We start from the raw sequence: 20,689 nt of genomic DNA, 5'->3' as shown, positions 1-20,689 counted from the left end.
TTAATTTTATCTTTTTTTAAAAATCTACCTCTCTTCTCTTGTCTTGTCTTGTCTTTTTTTTGCAATATTCGTGTACCTATTGCCATGCCCAGTATACAGCCAGGAAGTATAAAATATTTCTTCCTATTCTCGAATTAACTATCACGTAAAAGCGAAATGAATCTTAATCGAAAGGAAGCTCATAGGTGTGTTAATAAAAGTACAAGTACATGTCTTAAGGCTATAGCTAGCGCCTAGCTATCGAGTTAGCTGTGTATTTCTCATTTGATTTTTCATATTCGTATTCATTTTCATGTACCTACTGTAGATAAGTTGGTGTGCTCTAAGTACATTTTTATAGTATGGTATTTAATAAGATTTTATTACGATCGTAAAATCAACTGAAGTTTATTTTTAAGGAAGGCAAAACAAAATTATAACGAGTGCGACGTATATAAAAATATCACGCAGCACGCAACGGAAGCTCGTACCTTATTATACGAGTAATATAAAAATCCTTCTCAAGGTAAATCTTCAAAAATATTTTCTCATCGTTTTTCTTTGCTCGAAAAATTTTACAAGCCTATTAAAATTTCAGGATGATGTGTTTATACTCGTACTTACCTATACCAACGTATTGTATCGATATAGTTAGGGTTCATCATGCATTTTGACCAAGGTCGTGATCACGACGTAAAGGAGGGTACAAATATTTCAGGGCGGGGATGTTTAGAAAAGGTATCTTGACCCGAAAAAGGGACGAGTACCTGGAGATCTCGAGTAGAAGTAGCTATACCTTCGGGCGATAAGTATTAGATATACTGGAAAAGGATTTTGAACAAATCATCGTTTATCATTATCACGACTTTTCTAGAAGGTATCAAGTTAGGTCTAGAGTCTAGACATAAATTATTGCTGCGACATGGGATTACACTATATAAACTATAAAGACAACTGACAAGACAGCGATAATAAACAATTATGCTTTCTATTTCGAAAACACAATAGGTGTACATTTTTAATGATCTATTAACCCCACAGCATGAGGACCACTAAAGTACAGCTGGTGGCCCTCAATTTGAAATTTCACTTCATTTTGCGCTTAAAAATCCCGATATTTTTGGATTTTATGATAAAATACGATTAATTTCTTACGTTATAGCGCTTTCCTCGTCGAAGACCGCCCGCCCCCCCCCCTTAAAAATGGAAAAAAAATCAATCTGTCCAATGTCCAAAAATTTTCTCATTTTTTTTGCTTGAGAATTCTTCAAAGTAATCCTCTTCATAAAAACGCGTCTCTAGTCCTCCAAAACATGTTTTGTTCTCTTGTACGGAGCCCTCAAAATTGTAAAAAAAAAATCAAAAAAATGGAACACATCGAAGTTGTCAACATATTAGAACTCTTCTGAACACCCCCCCTCCTCCACTTGAGAAAAACCATCCTGCCCCCCCCCATGTTCGTTTTCTTTATTTATGGAACTCCTCCTCTCCCTTCAAAAGTTTACACAAATCTTTTGAAAATAAAAACCCGAAAAATGTAAAAGTTTTTGGAAAATTTTTCCTGCCTGATCAGGTAGAATACTTTTAAATAGGAATGAAAGGCGAAAGGCTCCTTTTCATAGAGGCTCACAAAGTTGAAAAAAAATTGAAAAGTCTCTAAATTTTTTCGAAAATTCTTCATCTATGGTCAAAACTTTTCCAAATATCTAGCCTCTAGCGTCCTTTTCACCTTCGTTGGTTCCCCAGCATTGTTAGTCCCCTCGTACAGAGGTCCTGCAAAGTTGAAAATGAGTAAAAAAAAGTCGTAGCAGTCTGCCGCTACGTAAGAGCCAAATTTTTGTGTCAGAAACATTGAGGGTTCTTGAACTACTCGCACCCCCTTGGGTTTCGCCCAACTCTCTTCTTCCTCCTGCAAAAAGTATGGTAACAAACCTGTCTTGACCCTGAAAGAGGTCAAATGGGGTTGGAATGTTAAAACCGGCAAAAGGGCCTTCGGGTACATCCTCCCATTGTACTGTGAAAATTTGAACCCTCGCTAGGTCAATTTGAAGGTGCTGTAGGCTTTCCTAAGCGTCGAAAACACATTTGACCCTGGAAAGGGGTCAAATAGGGTTGGGAGGTTGAAACATGCAAAAGGTACTTCGGGTACACCCTCCCATTGTATTGTGAAAATTTGGACCCTCTAGGTCAATTTGGAGGGGCTACAGGCTGTCTGAAAAATTGGAAAACGCGTAAAATTATTAATAGCAAAAAAATCCACTTTTTTAACCCTGGAGAGAGGTCAAATAGGGTTGGAAGGTTGAAACCTGCAAAAGGCACTTCGGGTACACCCTCCCATTGTATTGTGAAAATTTGGACCCTCTAGGTCAATTTGGAGGTGCTATACAGGCTGTCTAAAAAATTGAAAAACACGTAAAATAGCAAAAAAAACACTTTTTTGACCCTGGAGAAAGGTCAAATAGGGTTGGAAGGTTGAAACCTGCAATTATCACTCATGGGGCACCCTTCCATTGTATTCTGAAAATTTGGACCTTATAGATCCATTTTAGGGGCGAGGGGGTCAAAAACTGGGGTCAAATGTGGTTTTCCCCACCTTAATTGGGGTGGGGATGACCTACGAAGCTGAAATTTTGATATGTTGATCACAATGAGGGTACTGACCAACGGTATGATTTTGGACCCTTCTCATCTATTTGAGGTCATATTATGCCCCTCCAAAAAAATGACCTTTCTGTAATAATGGGGTTGGAAGGTTGAAACATGCAGAAGGCACTTTGGGTACATCTTCCCATTGTACTGTGAGAATTTGGACCCTCTAGGTCAATTTGGAGGGGCTGTATAGGCTATCTGAAAAATTGAAAAACACGTAAAATAGACCAAAAATCCACTTTTTGACCCTGGAGAGAGGTCAAATAGGGTTGGAAGGTTGAAGCCTGCAGTAATCACTCATGGGGCACTCTCCCATTGTATGCTGAAAATTTGGATTTTCTAGATCAATTTTAGGGGTGAGGGGGTCAAAAATTGGGGTCAAATGTGGTTTTTCCCACCTTAAATGGGGCGGGGATGCCCTAGGAAGCTGAAATTTGGATATGTTGATCACATAATGAGAGTACTGACCAATGGTATGATTTTGGACCCTTGTCAGTTGTCATCTATTTGAGGTCATATTATGCCCCTCCAAAAAAATGACCTTTCTGTAATAATGAGGTTGGAAGGTTGAAACATGCAGAAGGCACTTTGGGTACATCTTCCCATTGTACTGTGAGAATTTGGACCCTCTAGGTCAAATGCCATTTTCGCTGAATTTTGGCAAACTTTAAAAACATTTTATCAGTTTTGATTATTTCAAATTGATGTTACCGTTTTTTATAATGTTTTAAAAGTCCTTTTAACATATTTTAACTACGTTTTATGTGATCTTATTGTCATGTAAGGATGCCTAAATAGAAATAGTTAGGCAATTACATTGGCATAAATTCGACGATCCTCTTCAAGGTTAAAATCATAGGTGGGAAAATTGATAGCTTATGACGTTAGGTACTTACCTACCTAACGTCAGTATATTTTCGGTAATTCGAGTATATGAACGTGTTTGTTCGAATGTATTTTATCTTTTTGATAATGTAATAAGTGAACATTCTTTTTTCAATTATTAAATGGTGTAATATTTCGGTACACGAGTTCGAATTATTTCAAATGATTTATTTTCAACTTTAGTTCCTGAGTATGCATCAAATGGAGTAAGTTCTTAATTCGAGCAAACCGGCTAGGCTGAGGTAACTCCTCATGCCATAGTTCCGGGCAGTATTTAGGGCTTTCTCAAACTAGGCTACTATATAATTCAGCTAAGAATTGTAGTCGCAACTTATTAATTAGATAATCAAGGAGATGGTTTTTTCTTAAGCTTGCAATTTAGATAATCCAGTTAAGGATTTAATTCGCCTAGTTTTCAAATAAGATAATCTAGTGAAAGATTTCAATATGTGACCATCTCATTTTATTCTTAGAATTAAAATGTATGTAATTTTTAATTACAATTCGAGTTAGATAAAACTAGGACATTGTCCGAAAATGGTTTATGATTGTAGACTCTGTCTACCTTGTAAATAGATATGTTCCCCTGTTTTGGTTTGAGATTACTCGAAAGCTATCTCCATATTATTAGAGCATTAATTTATGTTGATATAGGTAGGTTATTATTTCCTATATAAACTCACCCCAGTTATCTCAACAGTAAAATTCCTATACCTATTCCTACTCACTTACGTTCCCTAGTCCAAAAATTTTCCTATTTTCAAATCGATCTATATCACATAAATTAATTTGGCGCCCAACGTGGGGCTAGGGCTTAGTGTGTTTAATAGGTATTAATTAATCCTATCAAAAATTTAAATTTCGAAATTTTTTGTGTCAAAATTCATCTTCGAACATGTGTTCAAAATGTAGGCATGAAGATAGGTTTCGAGTAATAAAATATGGCCGATAATAGAATTATAACTCGCGTTATCTATATTCCATTGTGAGACACTCTCGCCTGATAGTGAAGTACGGTCCGCATGTGGATAGGTACTGAATAGGTAGGTACCTATCTACTTAGGGAACTAGTTTGTGAGAGAGTGTATTTAACATCAAGCAGAAAGCAACGATAATTATACAAGTCTTTTCGTTGTACCAACTTTGTAAAGTACCAGCATTCGAGTACCAGAATCAAACTAGATAACGACACGTATAATTCAAATCATCTGTACCTCATCGACAAAGTACCAGAAATCGATCATCATACTACGTATAATAAAACACGCTTATACATGTAGTTTTAAATACATTACTTTGTATAGCCTTGGCTAGGAAGGATTTTGGTAAAGGCCACGAAATTAAATTCCCCTCTCCCGCGTATTTTCGAGTACCCGTGTATAAGAAATACGCCTTAGCTTTAAGTTTATGTTTTTCTAATAAAATTCATCGAAAAAAAAAAAAAAAAAAAAAAAATATGAGTATAGAGGAATCAACATCGTGTTGACTAAATTCTCAGAATCGTACGCATTCGTTTCTCTATTGTATTAGATCGCCATTTTATATTTCTTATCTTTCTAGTCTCCAACGATCGCAACATTGAGTTTTACTACTAAGTATTTGTCTAGCTTTTGTAATGTAAACATCTCGTCTTCGTATGTAATTTGTTTATATTTTATGCGGTTTTTTGATTTTGATTTGAAATTTAATTCGAGTAATGTGCTTGCGATCGATTTCGAACTTTTGAGAGTAAATCTTTAATTGTATTCGTTTCTTTGAAGTGAAGTGTGGTTCGAGTATTTCGCGAGATTGTGTCGAATTCAATTATTTTCCATCAATCCTATCCTGTTGTATACGTGGGAATTTTTATCATTACGATTATCATGGCGTTTGTAGAGGTAAAGATTTAGAAACCGTTTGAATTTGATTTTTCTATACTATTATTGTGTTGTGTAGTTGTCCAAAGGCATTTTACTTGCCAAAATTGGTTATGTAAAATGTAACCTGGCGCCTGACGTGGTAATGAATCCCTTTCGGAATTTTTCATGCAACGTAAGGTGTTTTTGGACAATTTAGATTAGTTTTAGTTTTAAAATATTTGTGTTAGACCATCGCCTTGATTGAAGTAGGGAAATAGTTCAGTTAGGGATTTTAGAGATAGTTAGGAAAATACTGCCCAGAACAAGTCGGTGTAAACGCTCGAGTTTGTACTTACTGATTATTCTCCATAGTGAATAACGAAGAAGAGCCTGTGATCCAGATCAACGAAGATACGAAATCTCCGTCTGTTAGTATTCATTATACTGACCCTGCAGTTCTCCAGTATTCGATATCTGATAGTTTTGTACTTGAGTTGTCTATCAGTCCAAACGACAAAATCGATACTACAACTACATCCAACGAAGCAGATAGTTCGATAGATAAAGAATTAAGTGGTTTTCGAGACCAGTTCAACGAAACTGTTTACAATCCTGAATTTTCCGACGGTTATATAAAATACCATCGAGCTCGAACAATTTCGAATTCATCATCTTTATCTACTTCTTCGGAACAACTCGATTTAAATTCAGCCGAGAAGAAAGAACGTCGACGAGCCAAAATATTTTTCCCCGAACGTGAATTGCGACCAAAGAAATTGCCAGTAGGTTTCTATAAAGAAACTAAATCGAAATTTCGTCCACGCTCGCAAAAAACGCACGATTCTACGAGTAGTGACGTGATACGAATTCCAGTCGATATTCCACCGGAAGATAACGAAGTATTCGACGAGACATATCAACCAGCAGAAATGTCTCATACTCAGCAAGAATACGAAGCCGTGATTGCTGAAAATGCTCGATTGAAACAAAGACAAAAGGAGTTAGAAGAGATTAATCGTAAACGATTATCGTTGCTACCCGGTGCTGATGAAGCAGGAACATCACAGAATTCGAATAATGTGTCTGCAGCACAATTAATTGATGCTTTAGAAATAACGAATGAAAGAATGTCTGAATCTGTAGCTATGCAATTTGCTATACATAACAAACCAAATCGAAGTTCAGCAGGAGGTCGAGATTTTGTTCCACAACCAACTTGTATTACAATTCCACAACGGAATTTTAATTTGAACGTCAAACAAGAAGAGTTTGAGATTGGGATTCCTGGCTCGAGATCATTACTAATAATTGATGAAGTGGAATTTTCGAGTACTGATAATTCAGCTAGTAATAAATCGATCAAAGTGATTTGTGAAGGAGCTCGAGTTACTCCTTGGAAAGCTTCAGATGATCATAGAACTGTCGAGGAATTTTTAATTGAGTTCGAGAATGAAATCCGACAACTTGTACGAACAAACAAGGAGTATAATCTAGCACTCGATTTTTTCTTGTCACATGCCGAATTATTGAATTACAAAAAAGCCATAAAATTTGACGGTCCATGGCACGAGAATGCTATAAAGTTAGTAAAGCAATTCTCAACAATCAATAATCAGCAACGAGATATCCGAAATTTCGAGAAAGACAAGAAGAAACCTCAACAAAGCGTCGTCGACTTTTCTACATTTTGGTTGAGAAGAATGAGGTGGAATACCTCAGTCACAGCAAAATGGATCGTACAAGTTTTGTTGACTAAAATTGGACCAGAGTATCGCGAAATTTTTAAAGAATGCACGGCCAGTGATACTATTGAAGATATTATCGAAGAAATTCGTGAAATGGAAGATGGTGAAATATCAAATAAAAAAGATATGGACGCTTCTATATATTACCACCAAGCTGTAAAACCATTAATTAGTAAGATGAAAAAATCTGGCTCATCGTCTTCAACTAATGACGATTCTCGTTCAAGTAGCTCGAATAGAACTAGTAGTTCTAGTGATAATCGATCAAAGAAATTTAATCCCTTTGAGAAATTTGATAAAGGTCAAATTTTTAAGCGTACTGATCGTGATGGGAAAGCTCGATTCAAAGCAGTTGGCAGTGTTAATGAAATCGATATGAAAGAAGAAGGAGTTTCAGTTTGTTACGTCGACGCGAATAAAAATATCAAAGATTACGATGTCGAAAATCCTCCAAATTTTGACGAAGAATTCGAATGTAATGAAATTGAAATATCGATCGATGATTTAAACTTGAATTAGGTAACACCAACGGTCGCGGTGCTACCTCAAATCGATCAAAGTCGACCTCTTCTCATCAGGCTGCGATTATTAACAAAAAAGATATTCCAGTGATACCTCCAGTTGTTCCAGAAATACCTAAAAAAGAAAAAGTATTTCTTTTTAATGGAGGTGTATTATATATTGGCAGTCAACAAATGTTCAAATTCTTACAATTCCACGAGAATACCAACATCACAAAAGAAGAAGAAGAATATTTGTTAGTTGGTGATTCATTAACAGCGAAAAGAGCTAATGAATTGCTTGAAGAAAAAACATTCGATATTCCTTTTGGAACTGATCACGCTTTAGTTCATCTGGGTTTGCAAGAATCGATTTTTAAGAAATTCGACAGTTCAATGTTCCAGAATGAGTTGAATAAACTTGTATCAAAACTTAGAGATTATTATCAAATACCAAATATCGTATTAGCGTTGATTCCTCCGATAAACTTTCCTACACCAACAAAAGATTATTGGGATGTTCTTGAGGAAATAAATAAAACTATTTATTTTACAACTCGAAATCAAGAAAAATGTCTTTTTTGGAATGCTTTTTCACCATTTGTTAAAAGAAATGAACTGGTTCCTTCTGAAAATAAATGGTTCAAGTACGTCGCTGAAGGCAAAATTCTCTATGAACCTAAAGGAGAATTATATGATAGCGGAAAATCGAGTTCGAAATTACCTGGTTATGCAAAATGGAAATATTGTGAACTTAGCAAACTGCATTACGAAATGTGTAGTTTTTTCAAGAAATATTGCAAAGTAAATTTATTTCCAAAAAGAGACAAAGAATCAAAAGAACGCGATAATCTACTCGATGGAACTTATGGAAAAAGTGATCAGCCAGTTTCATTCAATTTGAACGATAGCATAATTGATGTCTTAAATCCTATCGAGATCGAGTATAAAAACAAAGATGTATCGCCGAAAATTACTGTCCAGTTTGGCAAAATCGATGTAGATGCATTGCTTGATAATGGGTGCTCCCACGTACTGATGAATGAAAATGTATTCGAACGCATAGTAGCTGAGTACCCGGAGTTGAGGAAAAGCGAAGTTCGAGCTGAAGGGATGGGACAAAAATTCTCTTTGGCCGCAACGAAATCTCATCCGAAGATCAACAAAATGGCATACGTACCAATGAGTTTTCCATGCCAAAAGCCACAAAAGGGAGTTTACAATATCCAAGTATTCGTTGTGAAAGATCTGAATACTCCCTTAATTATTGGCAGAAATTTAATGAGCGAATTCGAAATGGTAATCCATACCGCTGGTAATTACGTCGAAGTCACGGATCCGAATGTTACGATTATGCAAAATAGAACGTTTAAAATTCCTTACAAAGATGCTGACAAAAATCCAGCTAATTTCGAGTTAAACAAAGATCCTAAACAGAAGCCACTCAAAGAGGTCCAGTTCATTACATTGATGAAACCTGAAGAAATATTTTCGATCAGTGAGAATCCAGCTTACGTTATCGAGACAGAACTGCAGTACAAAATAGAAGAAGCAGTTGAAGGCACCGAGCTCTCAACTAAGCATAAAGGTACGTTGCGTAAACATATCTATAACAATTGTGAGCCTTTTGAGAATAGGATAGGATTATGCAATTGTTATGAACATAGATTTGCATTCGTTGGTAATAAATTGCCACCACCTCATAAAGTATGGTGTAAGACTCGACCGATTCCTCATAGATATGAAGATGGTGTAGCCGAAATTATAAGAAAATGGAAAAAAGAGGGTAAAGTAGTAGAACGTCAATCTCCTTATAAGTTAGGTCTCGTTTTTGTCGATAAAGGTGGCGGTAAAGTGCGAATTTGCCTAGATGGTCGTCCTTTGAATGAATTTATTTTGAGACATTCGACTGAACCTCCGAATATTAACCACATGCGTATGAAGTTCAAGGACATGAAATACTTCACAATTTTCGATTTCAACAATGGCTTTCTACAAATTAAACTTGCTGAAGACCAACAATGCGTGCTATCATTTACCATTGACGGTATTCCTTTCGTCATGACCGTTGTGGGATTTGGTACTGAGGATAGTCTCGCAGCATTCGTATATGCATTACGATTGGTACTTCGTGGATGTGAAGAATTCACAGGCGTATACGTCGATGATGTTATCATATATTCAAGAACAATTGAAGAGCATCTTGAACACATTCGAATATTCCTAGAAAAAGTAAAAGCCGCTGGAATGACACTCAATCTTCGAAAAACGCAATGGTGTCGTCGTAAAATTAAATACCTTGGAATGATTTTCTCTGATGAGGGAGTCCAGGTGGATCCCGAAAAAATCGAGCCTATACTGAATTTTGAGCTTCCAAAAGACGTAAAAAGCCTCCAGCAATTCTTGGGCATGTTTCAATACTACCGAGAGTACATGCCCAGAATCAGTCTACTCTGCGCTCCCCTTTATGCGATGACAACTGATAAAGGTGGATTTGTTTGGACGAAAGAAAATATTGCGCATTTCGAGTTATTGAAGAAAGAATTGGCGAAAGAAACGTTGTTAGCATATCCAGACTTTACAAAGCCTTTTTACGTTTATACCGATGCTTCAACGAAGGCTATCGCAGGAGTAGTTATGCAACCAATTCGAGCAGATGAAACTGATTGGATGATGCCAATTGCCTTTACATCTCGAGTTTTGAAAGGATATGAAAAATCCTATTCAGTGATGGAACTCGAGTTACTAGCAGTGGTACATTTATTAGCCAAAAATTACTACCTATTAGCTGGAAATGAAGTAAACTTATATACAGATAATATCGCTGTAACCTATTTGAAGAAAAATGAATTATTACCAAATAGGATTATGAAATGGTTATTATACCTAGATAACTTCAGAGTGAATATTCAACATATTTCTGGATGTGAAAATTCGATCGCAGATTTCCTCTCAAGGTATTCTTTCAATATCACTGAAAATGATAAGAATTTCACGGTGTTTCTATTTGACTATGTACCACCAAAGTGTTTATATACTGAATTTCGACGTCTTCGAGCTGTTCAAAATAATGATGATGTAGTACGTCATTACATTTTGAAATTTCCAGAAAAAACTCGAGTTGATGATAAATTGAAATTAGTAGTGTATCAGAACCAAAATGATTATGATTGGAGAATATTTATTCCCAAAAGTTTACAACGTGAAGTCATCCAACACTATCACTACGAATACGGCCATGTTGGAATTACCAAGTTAATTAAGATAATACGACGTCATTTTGATTGGCCTGGAATGACTACTCAGGTATATCAGTTCGTGAACGAATGTATTTCCTGCCAAGTTTCTCAAAAAACTTCAACTCGATTATATGGACCAATTCAATCTATAACTTCAGAGTATTTCAATCAAATGATTTGCGTTGATAATTTTGGTCCACTACCTCCTAGTACAGCTGGATGTGATACTATTTTCGTAGTAGAAGACCATTTTACAAAATATGTTCGATTGTACCCGATTAAAGCCAATAACTCAACTAACTTGATCGAAAAAGTTAAAATATGGATGAATGAATTTGGAATTCCGAAAATTGTGCTCAGTGATAATGGACCTCAGTTTTCTTCAAATTATTGGCGAGATTATTGGAAAAATATGAATGTTAAAGTTCGATATACGTCACGTTATACTCCAAATAGCAATCCAGCTGAAAGAATTATGAGTACTGTTGGTTCAAGTATCAGGAAATATTTAAGTGACAAACAAAAATCATGGTTTCAAATATTGCCTGATATTGAAAAGAAACTTAATTATACAGAAAGTACTGTAACAGGTTATATACCCTTTGAAGCTGTGAAGAGAAGATTAGTTCCAGATCCATTGGTTGACATTGTAAAAAAGCGAGTTTTACCATCAAATATTCTTCAAAAGATTCAAGAAAATATGAAAAAAGATCGAGACCGAAAACTCGATTATTTTAGTCGATATCGTAAGCCTATTATTTTGGAGAAAGGTGAACGAGTCTTTGTACGAAATCATCCAAGATCATCAAAAGCTAAAGGTGTCGCTGCAAAGTTATGTCATCAATGGAAAGGTCCTTATAAAATAATTAAGAAACCTTTCATTAACGTATATGAACTAGAAGACGAAAATCGACCAGGTCATATAATACGAGAGAATATTCGACATCTAAAAAAATATGACCACACAACTGATGATATAAAGCATCCACCAAAAGAATAGGAGTCTTTGCCTTCTTGTCTGAGTCTTCTTTCTTGTCTCTCTTTTATTTTATCTTATTTGTAAATTGAATAGATTGTAAATCGTTACAAGCCTCCTAGAATTATTCTAACCTGTACATTTGTAAATATTTTTATGTTCACAGAATAAAGCGTATTCGATTTGTAATCGGAATCATGTTCATCCGATGAAGACGACGAAAGAAAGCTACAGTGATTTCGAATGTATGCCAGAGAATCTTGAGACTCGAGTTTTGTTTACGCGTTCGAACCAAAATCGCCGTCTACGAATGATCTTCGCCAAAGTCGACTGCCCAATTGAATACAAAATACGCAATGCTATTGCACAGATGAAGTTAGCTGCCGATATCGAACAAGTCTACGTAGAAAGTGAATTCCATCGCATCGAACTCTATATACGTGATTTCATCGCAATGTCACTCGCCGCCGGAGAATTTGAGGAGTTAAAACCGATCCTAACTTCAGACGTTCCTGCTTATTCGAATTTTATATCATCTGTCACGTTCGAGATTTTGGGTCTTGCGAGTTTCATCGATGATTCAATTAAAACCCTCTGGAAACCGTCTGTAAACGGCGTAACGCCGAATCCAGAGCCTACGAGTTCGAACGTAAGTCATGGAGCGGATAATTCAACCGAATCAGTATCCAATTTGCAACCCGAAATTCCAGCCAAAATGCTCGCAATTGAATATCCGGTAGACTCACCTGAAACGAACAGCAAAGAGAAGAAAAAAGTAGAATTTGCGGAAGATACAAAACCCGGTGATTACGACGACTATTGTGACGAGGATTTTGTCACTGACTCTGAGTCTGAAGAAGTAATCGAGCTCCTGAATAAAACTTGCCAAAAAATCGATAATTTGAAGGTCACCGTCACCAATGATCAGCGCTGCGTTCGTGAATTACAAGTCAAATTAACACGATGTGATGGAAAAGTAGTAAACCAACTCAAGAGTCCCGATGAAGGTATTCCAAATCCGAAAAAGTCGGCTATAGAGAAAGAACACTCGAGTATACCAGCTGTCAAAATTCCTGAGAATAGTACGAAGCTCCTACCTCCTTCACACGCACCAATTTCGAGTACCATGACCATTGACGAAGTAGTGGCAAAGTTTAAAGCGAATAAAGAATTATCCATCAAACCGGTCGCCTCTACGTCAAGTCAGCCTACTACTTCTTTTTCGCAATCAAAATCGACTAATGATGAAACTACCAATACGGATGATCCAATTCGAGTACCTGCAGCTGTTCCAATTCAACCATCGCCAAAATACCTCTCTGCGAGATTCCCAAATTTGAATTACGGTGAAATCGATGGACCACAGATTTTTTCAAATGACTTGGTGGATCGTGAATTAATTCCAATTTGCGAAATTGTACACTACATTCCACATAACTTCCCAGCCGAATATCAACGAATTACAATCAACTGGAATCCATCCGACCGAGACTTCCCGAACCATTATTTAAGGTTGTGGAATGCGATGACGAGAGGAACATACGTGCATTTTAAAATAGTCATACCTCGTTACCATTTGTATAGACAAAGGCAGACATTCGAATGGCCTCGAATTCACATAGAAGCTGTAGCTTGGCGGAATCATTTGAACCTGGTTAGACGTACGTTCAAAAATGAGATTTTTCCAGCAATTCACGTTGTACCACCGATATGGTCATATAATCGCGACTCGAGTTTTAATTTCTTATTGACGATTTTGGGGAAGATACATAACGACAATTTGGAAATTATTTTCGATCCTACCCTCGAAGTGTCTCTGGTCAACGATGCTGCTTTGACTTTCTTCGATCCGTACGTCTCTTTCAACTTTGAGGTGCTCGATCATGCCAAAGCGATATACGTGCCTTGGCTAGATGAATTCCGATTGGTATCGCGAAGAACCACTGACGTGCCGATAAAGTTGACACCGGATATTCATTTTCACGTCAATGAAACCCACAGTATTAAGTGTCATGTGGTGGATTTCCAAACTCGTAGGAAACATGAAGCTCACCATGGTACTGTAATAATTGGCCGGCAGCAACTTGAACCGTACATCATTAGTTACGATCCATCAACGGTAATTCTCAACCTGAGTGGACCTCCTCAAAATCCCCTGTCTCGATCAGCTCGATGTAAAGTCAAGATTCCTGAAGTTCGATCAATTGGCATAATGAGGAGTTTAAGCTTAATGACTCGAGACCAACTACAATTCGAATTTCAGCCGATAGAAAGATATTTAATTAAGCAGACTCGTGGCAGTCGATAATCAAAGAAATGTAATGGTTTAGATTTTTTCTTCGTTTAGTACTCGAGTGATTTGTATCGATTTTCGGTTATGTTTTGAATCTATGTACTAACTTTTTGTAGTTGTCGTGTATTTTTGTTTTTTGGATGATGTGTTTTTCCGGTTATTAATCGTTTTTCATATCTTTTTGATTTTGTACTCGTTTAGTTGTATCTTTTTGATAAAAATGTAAATATGTTGTTAACCGAATGTTTGATGTATTATTAGATAGAATGTTTTTGTTTCAAAATTTTTGTATAGTGTCAATTTTCCCCTCCTATCGATTTTCTCTTTGTCGGGGGGAGAGTTTATGTCATGTAAGGATGCCTAAATAGAAATAGTTAGGCAATTACATTGGCATAAATTCGACGATCCTCTTCAAGGTTAAAATCATAGGTGGGAAAATTGATAGCTTATGACGTTAGGTACTTACCTACCTAACGTCAGTATATTTTCGGTAATTCGAGTATATGAACGTGTTTGTTCGAATGTATTTTATCTTTTTGATAATGTAATAAGTGAACATTCTTTTTTCAATTATTAAATGGTGTAATATTTCGGTACACGAGTTCGAATTATTTCAAATGATTTATTTTCAACTTTAGTTCCTGAGTATGCATCAAATGGAGTAAGTTCTTAATTCGAGCAAACCGGCTAGGCTGAGGTAACTCCTCATGCCATAGTTCCGGGCAGTATTTAGGGCTTTCTCAAACTAGGCTACTATATAATTCAGCTAAGAATTGTAGTCGCAACTTATTAATTAGATAATCAAGGAGATGGTTTTTTCTTAAGCTTGCAATTTAGATAATCCAGTTAAGGATTTAATTCGCCTAGTTTTCAAATAAGATAATCTAGTGAAAGATTTCAATATGTGACCATCTCATTTTATTCTTAGAATTAAAATGTATGTAATTTTTAATTACAATTCGAGTTAGATAAAACTAGGACATTGTCCGAAAATGGTTTATGATTGTAGACTCTGTCTACCTTGTAAATAGATATGTTCCCCTGTTTTGGTTTGAGATTACTCGAAAGCTATCTCCATATTATTAGAGCATTAATTTATGTTGATATAGGTAGGTTATTATTTCCTATATAAACTCACCCCAGTTATCTCAACAGTAAAATTCCTATACCTATTCCTACTCACTTACGTTCCCTAGTCCAAAAATTTTCCTATTTTCAAATCGATCTATATCACATTATTCGAAGTTTGTAGCTCATTTGATATTTTTTACAGAAGTTGTCCTCGATTGTAACCATTTTGGAGCTGGTCTGAAACCTTTAGCAAAATGCTGAACTTTTTTTCCGGAGCATTAAAACTTCTCCAGAAGATGAAACAAAACAAACTCGTGTAGCTGAAGATTCAAAATTCTTACTTTTGTACCTACTACAGTCCGACCTCGCTAAGTGGAAGCCTAAGGGAAACAGATTTTTTTCCACTTATATAGGTTTTCCACTAAAGTAGGTTTCAGTTATACAGGTTGAACAAATTGGAATTCCAGTAATAGAGGTTTTATTTGTTTTGAGTAGCAGAACCTCTGTAACTGAAATGTTACTTTCGTTTTACCTCTATTAGTGAAATTCCTTTCCTTCTTACCTCTTCAACTGAAGCATTTATCATAACAGCACCTTTGGAGATAAGAAGGAAAGGAATTTCACTAATAGAGGTAAAACGAAAGTAACATTCAGTTACAGAGGTTCTGCTACTCCAATCAAAATTCCACTGAGGTAAGAAGGAAAATAATTCCACTTATAAAGGTAAAACGAAAGTAACATTCCAGTTTCAGAGGTTCGGCTACTCAAAACAAAATTCCACTTATATAGGTTCCATTTCCATTTATGAAGGTTTCTTTAACATAGGTTTAGATAGGGAAGTGCTAGGGAAACGAATTTTGTTCCACTTATAGAGGTTTTCCACTTACATAAGTGCCACTTAGTGAGGTCGGACTGTAGTACAACTTCTTAGTCGCAACAATGTTTGGAAACATATGAAATTTTGGACCACAAAAAAAGTAACTAGGTATTTTTACATTTGGACTAACTAAGTTTAATTTGTCAGACAGATTTTCGTGATTTTTTTTTGTACCTAACGAGTATTTGATAGCGAGTTAGTGTACACCAACACCCTTGGAAGAGTATAATCGCATTCATATGCCAAGTGCCAGAAAAGAAATATAACAGCCTTGCTATCAATCGATGGACTGAAAATATTCGACCTCTTCACGGTGAATATATATATGTAGTGTGGAGTACCTTCGCACTTTACAGAATCTATGATGTAACTGTAAGACGAGTCTAGTTTTTGCCAATTTAATGATTTTCTAATGAAAATGATCACAAAGGCGAAGAAATTATTCAAATCATACAAATTCTTCAGTTTTTCTTCTTGCAAAAGAAACGGAAGAATCTGCGTTTCTATACTATCGCTGTTTTCAAATAATGAAGATAAGGATGCACCAATTATTAATTTGAAAAGTCATTTCCGTTCATAATTTCTTCATAATGTAGCAAAATCGATCTTCATTTCAACTTGAAGTTTGTAGGTAATAGCGTCAAACAGCAGACAATCGCAATACTTAACAATAATTAGGTAAGCACATACCTAGGTACGTGTTTTTCAGCTAAGAATTTTTTATCGAAGAGAATGAATTAAGACGGACTAAACTACTAAATTAATGCAACAAAAGGTAAGCAGAAGCACATAAGTGTACAAGTTACGATGAATCGCATTATTTACATACGGTACTAACACGAGTAATTACACCGAAATTAAATTTTCTGTCGGATAAGAATAATCATCATTACGAGCAAATAATAGGTACAACTGGATAAAACCTATTCATTAGCTAATTTCAACAAATTATCCGAATAATAGGAATTACTATAAGTACTTAGGCGATGAATCGTTTTCGTTGCTCGCACGAAATACCTACTCGTTACTAAGGAATAATTTTTCGTGGAAAAAAAAGCTCCACTATTTACGAACATCAAAAATAGTATGACGAATGAATTTCTAAAGAAAATTGCAATGTTTACAATTTACATGCAGGAAAGCAATTTTCAACCGTCGTCGTGTCAACGTGCCCATCCGATTTAATTAAAACATAAAACTACAGAAATTAATTTCGAAATATTTCAGACAGGTGTAAAAGTAATGATGAATAAGATTAAGTCGCATTATAATGCACATAATTCTTAAATAATCCCGGGAATAATAATGATCATTTTTTTCACCAATGTGCGCTTATTCTAGGCTTTTTTGCTGTACGTTTTATCATAATTTATAAAAACGTACGTGTCATTTTTTTGACGCTATTTATTAATAATGACCGCGTTAAGGCTTGATTCGTAACCTTAAATTTAGCGATGAAATAACGAAAAAACCCATAACCGTAGTAATCTATATCACGACGATGATGAGAAGCGGTATTTTTTTCATCTCAAAGACAAAATTAAATTAAAAACGAAAAACACACATACCCTATACAAGTAATAGGTATTCGAGTCGAGTATTTCGTAGACGTTAATTTATTACACGTACGCGTGCAGATGTATTACATTAAATTAATTTATGGGCTCATCTATTTTACATATACACAGACGCGTATGCGTATGTGTGCATCGTGCATATAGGTACGGTCAATTCGAATGAAAAAACTATATTTTTATTTCCTGTTACCTTGCCTGTAAGATCGATTGTCGATCGACCGATGCATATAATCACGGTCGTGTTTCTTGAAAATATATATCTAGGTATAGGTACACGAACACGTAAATATGCATATGCATACACAGTTTCAATTATTTTAGCCAACTTTCAATTACTTATCCTACGAGTAAAGGAAATGGTACGACTACGATGGCAAAAAAAAAATCATCATCAAAACATCAACGGATTACCTACACCTATACCTACTCACCTTGTAAAGTTGTTTTGTATCAGCGAATCGAAAATGTCTGACTGAAGAGTACGTTTTAGGTATTCTGAACTGGTACGATTGTACCAATAAAATCGACGGAATATTTTGGACGAATTTAATTAAATTGCGTAGTGATCTTTCCAACAAGGTTAGAACATAATATTAGAGTCAGGAAAGATGTTACGACGATTTCTGCAGCAAATCCCTACTCTCGAGTATTTTACACTATTTATTGCTTCATCCCGATTCACCCTCATTCGAGAGAATTGCACGAAAAATGTACTCGTTACAATAAAAATTTCGTATAATATTCAAATTACATATTCAAAATGTAGAAAAAATTGTTTACGGAAATTACAAAATGGTTAAAAATAAGTTTGCGAACAATTTTCCAAAATACCGTATCAGTCAAATAAAAATAGCTTAAACTTGAATATTATCACAGCATCTGTTCGACAAGTTGCCTATCTTGAAAAATCAAGGATCCGGTGCTCGTAGAAAAATGAAAATTAAATCGAGACAAACTTTCATCGTAGGAATGAGTCTAGTCATCTGATGATTTTTTTCAAAGCAATTTGAAATTAAACGGGGCAACGAACCGATCGAAATATGAAACATTCGTGTCAGGAACAAAATAAAAGGTCACTTCTAATCCATTATACACTTTCTTTACAGCAGAATTTTAAATAAATATTTGTTTCGAAAATTGAGAATGTCCATTCGGTTTGCCGAATTATTAGTTTGAAATGGATTTACCCAAGACGTGTAAGTGATCCCATCGAAGCACTGACCACAGTTTTTTTTTTCGGTGAAAATCTGTAGTTCTTTAAGAATAAAAATACGAAAATTGAATAAAAAAGGATCTCGTTCGTGAAAATTCTGCACAATTTATTCCGAAGGAATAATTACACCGAATATTTTCAAAACTGAGTACTCTCACGAAAAAAATTGAGTTCTACTTCCAACTCGTTTAGAAGCGCAGCATGATTTTCAAATATGTACTTCGTTTATAAGAAATCGAAATTTCCTCACTACGCACCAGTCAAGATTTCTTCTTTATTTCAAAACAGATCTGAGAGCATATAAGTTGGAACATGAATTGTCTAGTAAGCGCGTAATACGTAATGGCAAAATATCTTACCATTTTACATATTTCAATCCAAAAGGTCTAACTTTCAATGAATTTTTGAACGGATCTACACAGCCTATAAAAACAAATGGATCGTGATTGAAATAAACTTTAAGCTAAAAATCAGGATTATAATAAACTGTACTCTCGAACTCACCAGCACCAACATAACTCAGGAATTGAATATGGCTTTCTCGACTAATGAAAACATTTCCACCGCAGGATGATCAAAAATGAGGTTTCCGGTTTCACTGGAATAATCGCATGTATTCTTAAACCATTTACTAGAAAGTGAAGCGTCCAAATGGAACATTTTTACAGCGCTTGTAATATTGCACAATCTGCAAAGAAATTTCATGAAAAAAATGACTAAAATAAAGCTTTTCTGTCAGCTTGCGACGAGTATTGGAATCGAAAGATACGTACATTAGATGAAAGTATTTGGAGCACTTCTCTGACCAGCGTGTTATTTCAATCAAGGCGGACGCGTGAAATTGAGGAACTTCTTCCCAATTTAATTTCGACATATTGTGTTCGATTTTTCTATAGTGTTTGTTCAAATTGGTCGTAATTTCTTCTAGAAGTTGCCTAAATAACAAAACAAACGTCAGTCAATTTTAAATAAAATCGTATGAAATATGATTCATCATTCAACATACATGTGACGTTCGATCTCGCTGATTTCTTCGTCTATCAATGTAGACACGCAGTTTGTAACTCTCTGTTTCAGACACGGATGTTTTTCAACAACATTCAGCGGCAGCTGAGCTCTGCAAATCAATGAAAAACGGTCATAAATCGATTTTTTGCGAAATTTCAAACAATTCAAATAGCAAACAGATATACTAACTCGTTTATAATGGAAAGGGAGACTAGTTGATCGTGAACGTTATTGATGGATTTTTCCAACTGTCCCAACAGTGACTTTAACGTAGCAGCGTTTGATGAAAAGTATTTCGTGAAGGTATTCACGTTGATGATCAATTTAGAAATATCCATCGATTCGGTGAAGATTCTATACTGGAATGAAAAAACAGCTTTCTGCAGAATACAAAATCACTATCGGTCATAAGATCATCACTTGATTGGGAAGGAGAAATATCGAAGTTTTCGGAATTTCAGGTAAAATACAACTTTGAACTTGTGGATCTCGTTTCGTATAACTTTTTAATGTATAATATAAACTTTCAATTTTCAAGTTCAACTTTTTCTTATCAAATTCCGATAAAAGCAAAAGCACGTGTGCTGACTGCGGAGTTGTCAAAAATCTTGGAGGTACAATTTTTTGGTACCGTACCGGTTCCGGTTTTCATTTTTATTTCATTTTTAATACGTTTTTTTGAATGATTTGTTATTATAAATATAAAAACAGCCAAGTTAAGTCAGTTTTGTACGTGAAAATACATTTTTTTGGATGAAAATTTATTAATAATTGAAAAAAATTAAAAAATTGAAAAAAGGAATCTGAAATTCGGTTACCTGTCACACTTCATGATTTTT

At 35.4% G+C, this 20,689-nt stretch overlaps 3 protein-coding genes across 4 annotated transcripts; 2 read left to right on the top strand and 1 right to left on the bottom strand.

The window, feature by feature from the left end:
• The first annotated feature begins 3,408 nt into the window (after positions 1 to 3,408).
• Positions 3,409 to 7,619, top strand: LOC135838094 (uncharacterized). Its single transcript, XM_065353660.1, has 2 exons — positions 3,409 to 3,719; positions 5,724 to 7,619. Coding segments are annotated over exons 1-2 (1,893 nt in total). The 5' UTR covers positions 3,409 to 3,718; the 3' UTR covers positions 7,616 to 7,619.
• A 1,427-nt stretch (positions 7,620 to 9,046) lies between these two features.
• LOC135838092 (uncharacterized) lies at positions 9,047 to 14,700 on the top strand. The gene is made up of 2 exons (XM_065353657.1): positions 9,047 to 9,184; positions 11,978 to 14,700. Exon 2 carries the CDS (start codon positions 12,020 to 12,022, stop codon positions 14,117 to 14,119), a length of 2,100 nt encoding a protein of 699 aa, XP_065209729.1. The 5' UTR covers positions 9,047 to 9,184; positions 11,978 to 12,019; the 3' UTR covers positions 14,120 to 14,700.
• A 4,361-nt stretch (positions 14,701 to 19,061) lies between these two features.
• Positions 19,062 to 20,415, bottom strand: LOC135838096 (uncharacterized). 2 transcript variants are annotated; one of them, XR_010557315.1, is made up of 6 exons: positions 20,040 to 20,415; positions 19,849 to 19,959; positions 19,616 to 19,777; positions 19,347 to 19,530; positions 19,202 to 19,265; positions 19,062 to 19,132 (listed from the first exon to the last, which is right to left on the bottom strand). XR_010557315.1 is itself a non-coding variant. In XM_065353663.1 (5 exons), the coding sequence occupies exons 1-4, from the start codon at positions 20,186 to 20,188 to the stop codon at positions 19,362 to 19,364; spliced, it is 591 nt and encodes a 196-aa protein (XP_065209735.1). In that variant the 5' UTR covers positions 20,189 to 20,415; the 3' UTR covers positions 19,062 to 19,265; positions 19,347 to 19,361. The 2 variants fall into 2 exon arrangements, 1 of the variants encoding a protein (XP_065209735.1); XM_065353663.1 differs by having other exon boundaries at positions 19,062 to 19,265.
• Positions 20,416 to 20,689: the final 274 nt, after the last annotated feature.

Source organism: Planococcus citri, chromosome 2, assembly GCF_950023065.1.
Source record: "Planococcus citri chromosome 2, ihPlaCitr1.1, whole genome shotgun sequence".
Taxonomy (NCBI): Eukaryota; Metazoa; Arthropoda; class Insecta; order Hemiptera; family Pseudococcidae; genus Planococcus; species Planococcus citri.
Note: the sequence above shows the minus strand (reverse complement) of the source record. Positions and strands in the feature narration are given on the sequence as shown.

What these genes read in the sequence shown, in the direction of transcription:
- LOC135838092 (XM_065353657.1), top strand. Translation starts at nt 12,020, where the DNA reads ATGAAGACGACGAAAGAAAGCTACAGTGATTTCGAATGTATGCCAGAG.
- LOC135838096 (XM_065353663.1), bottom strand. Translation starts at nt 20,188, where the DNA reads ATGGATATTTCTAAATTGATCATCAACGTGAATACCTTCACGAAATAC. An exon ending in TCCCTTTCCATTATAAACGA is followed by an intron (nt 19,960 to 20,039) that starts GTTAGTATATCT and finishes ATTGATTTGCAG; the next exon opens with AGCTCAGCTGCCGCTGAATG. An exon ending in AGCGAGATCGAACGTCACAT is followed by an intron (nt 19,778 to 19,848) that starts GTATGTTGAATG and finishes TTTGTTATTTAG; the next exon opens with GCAACTTCTAGAAGAAATTA.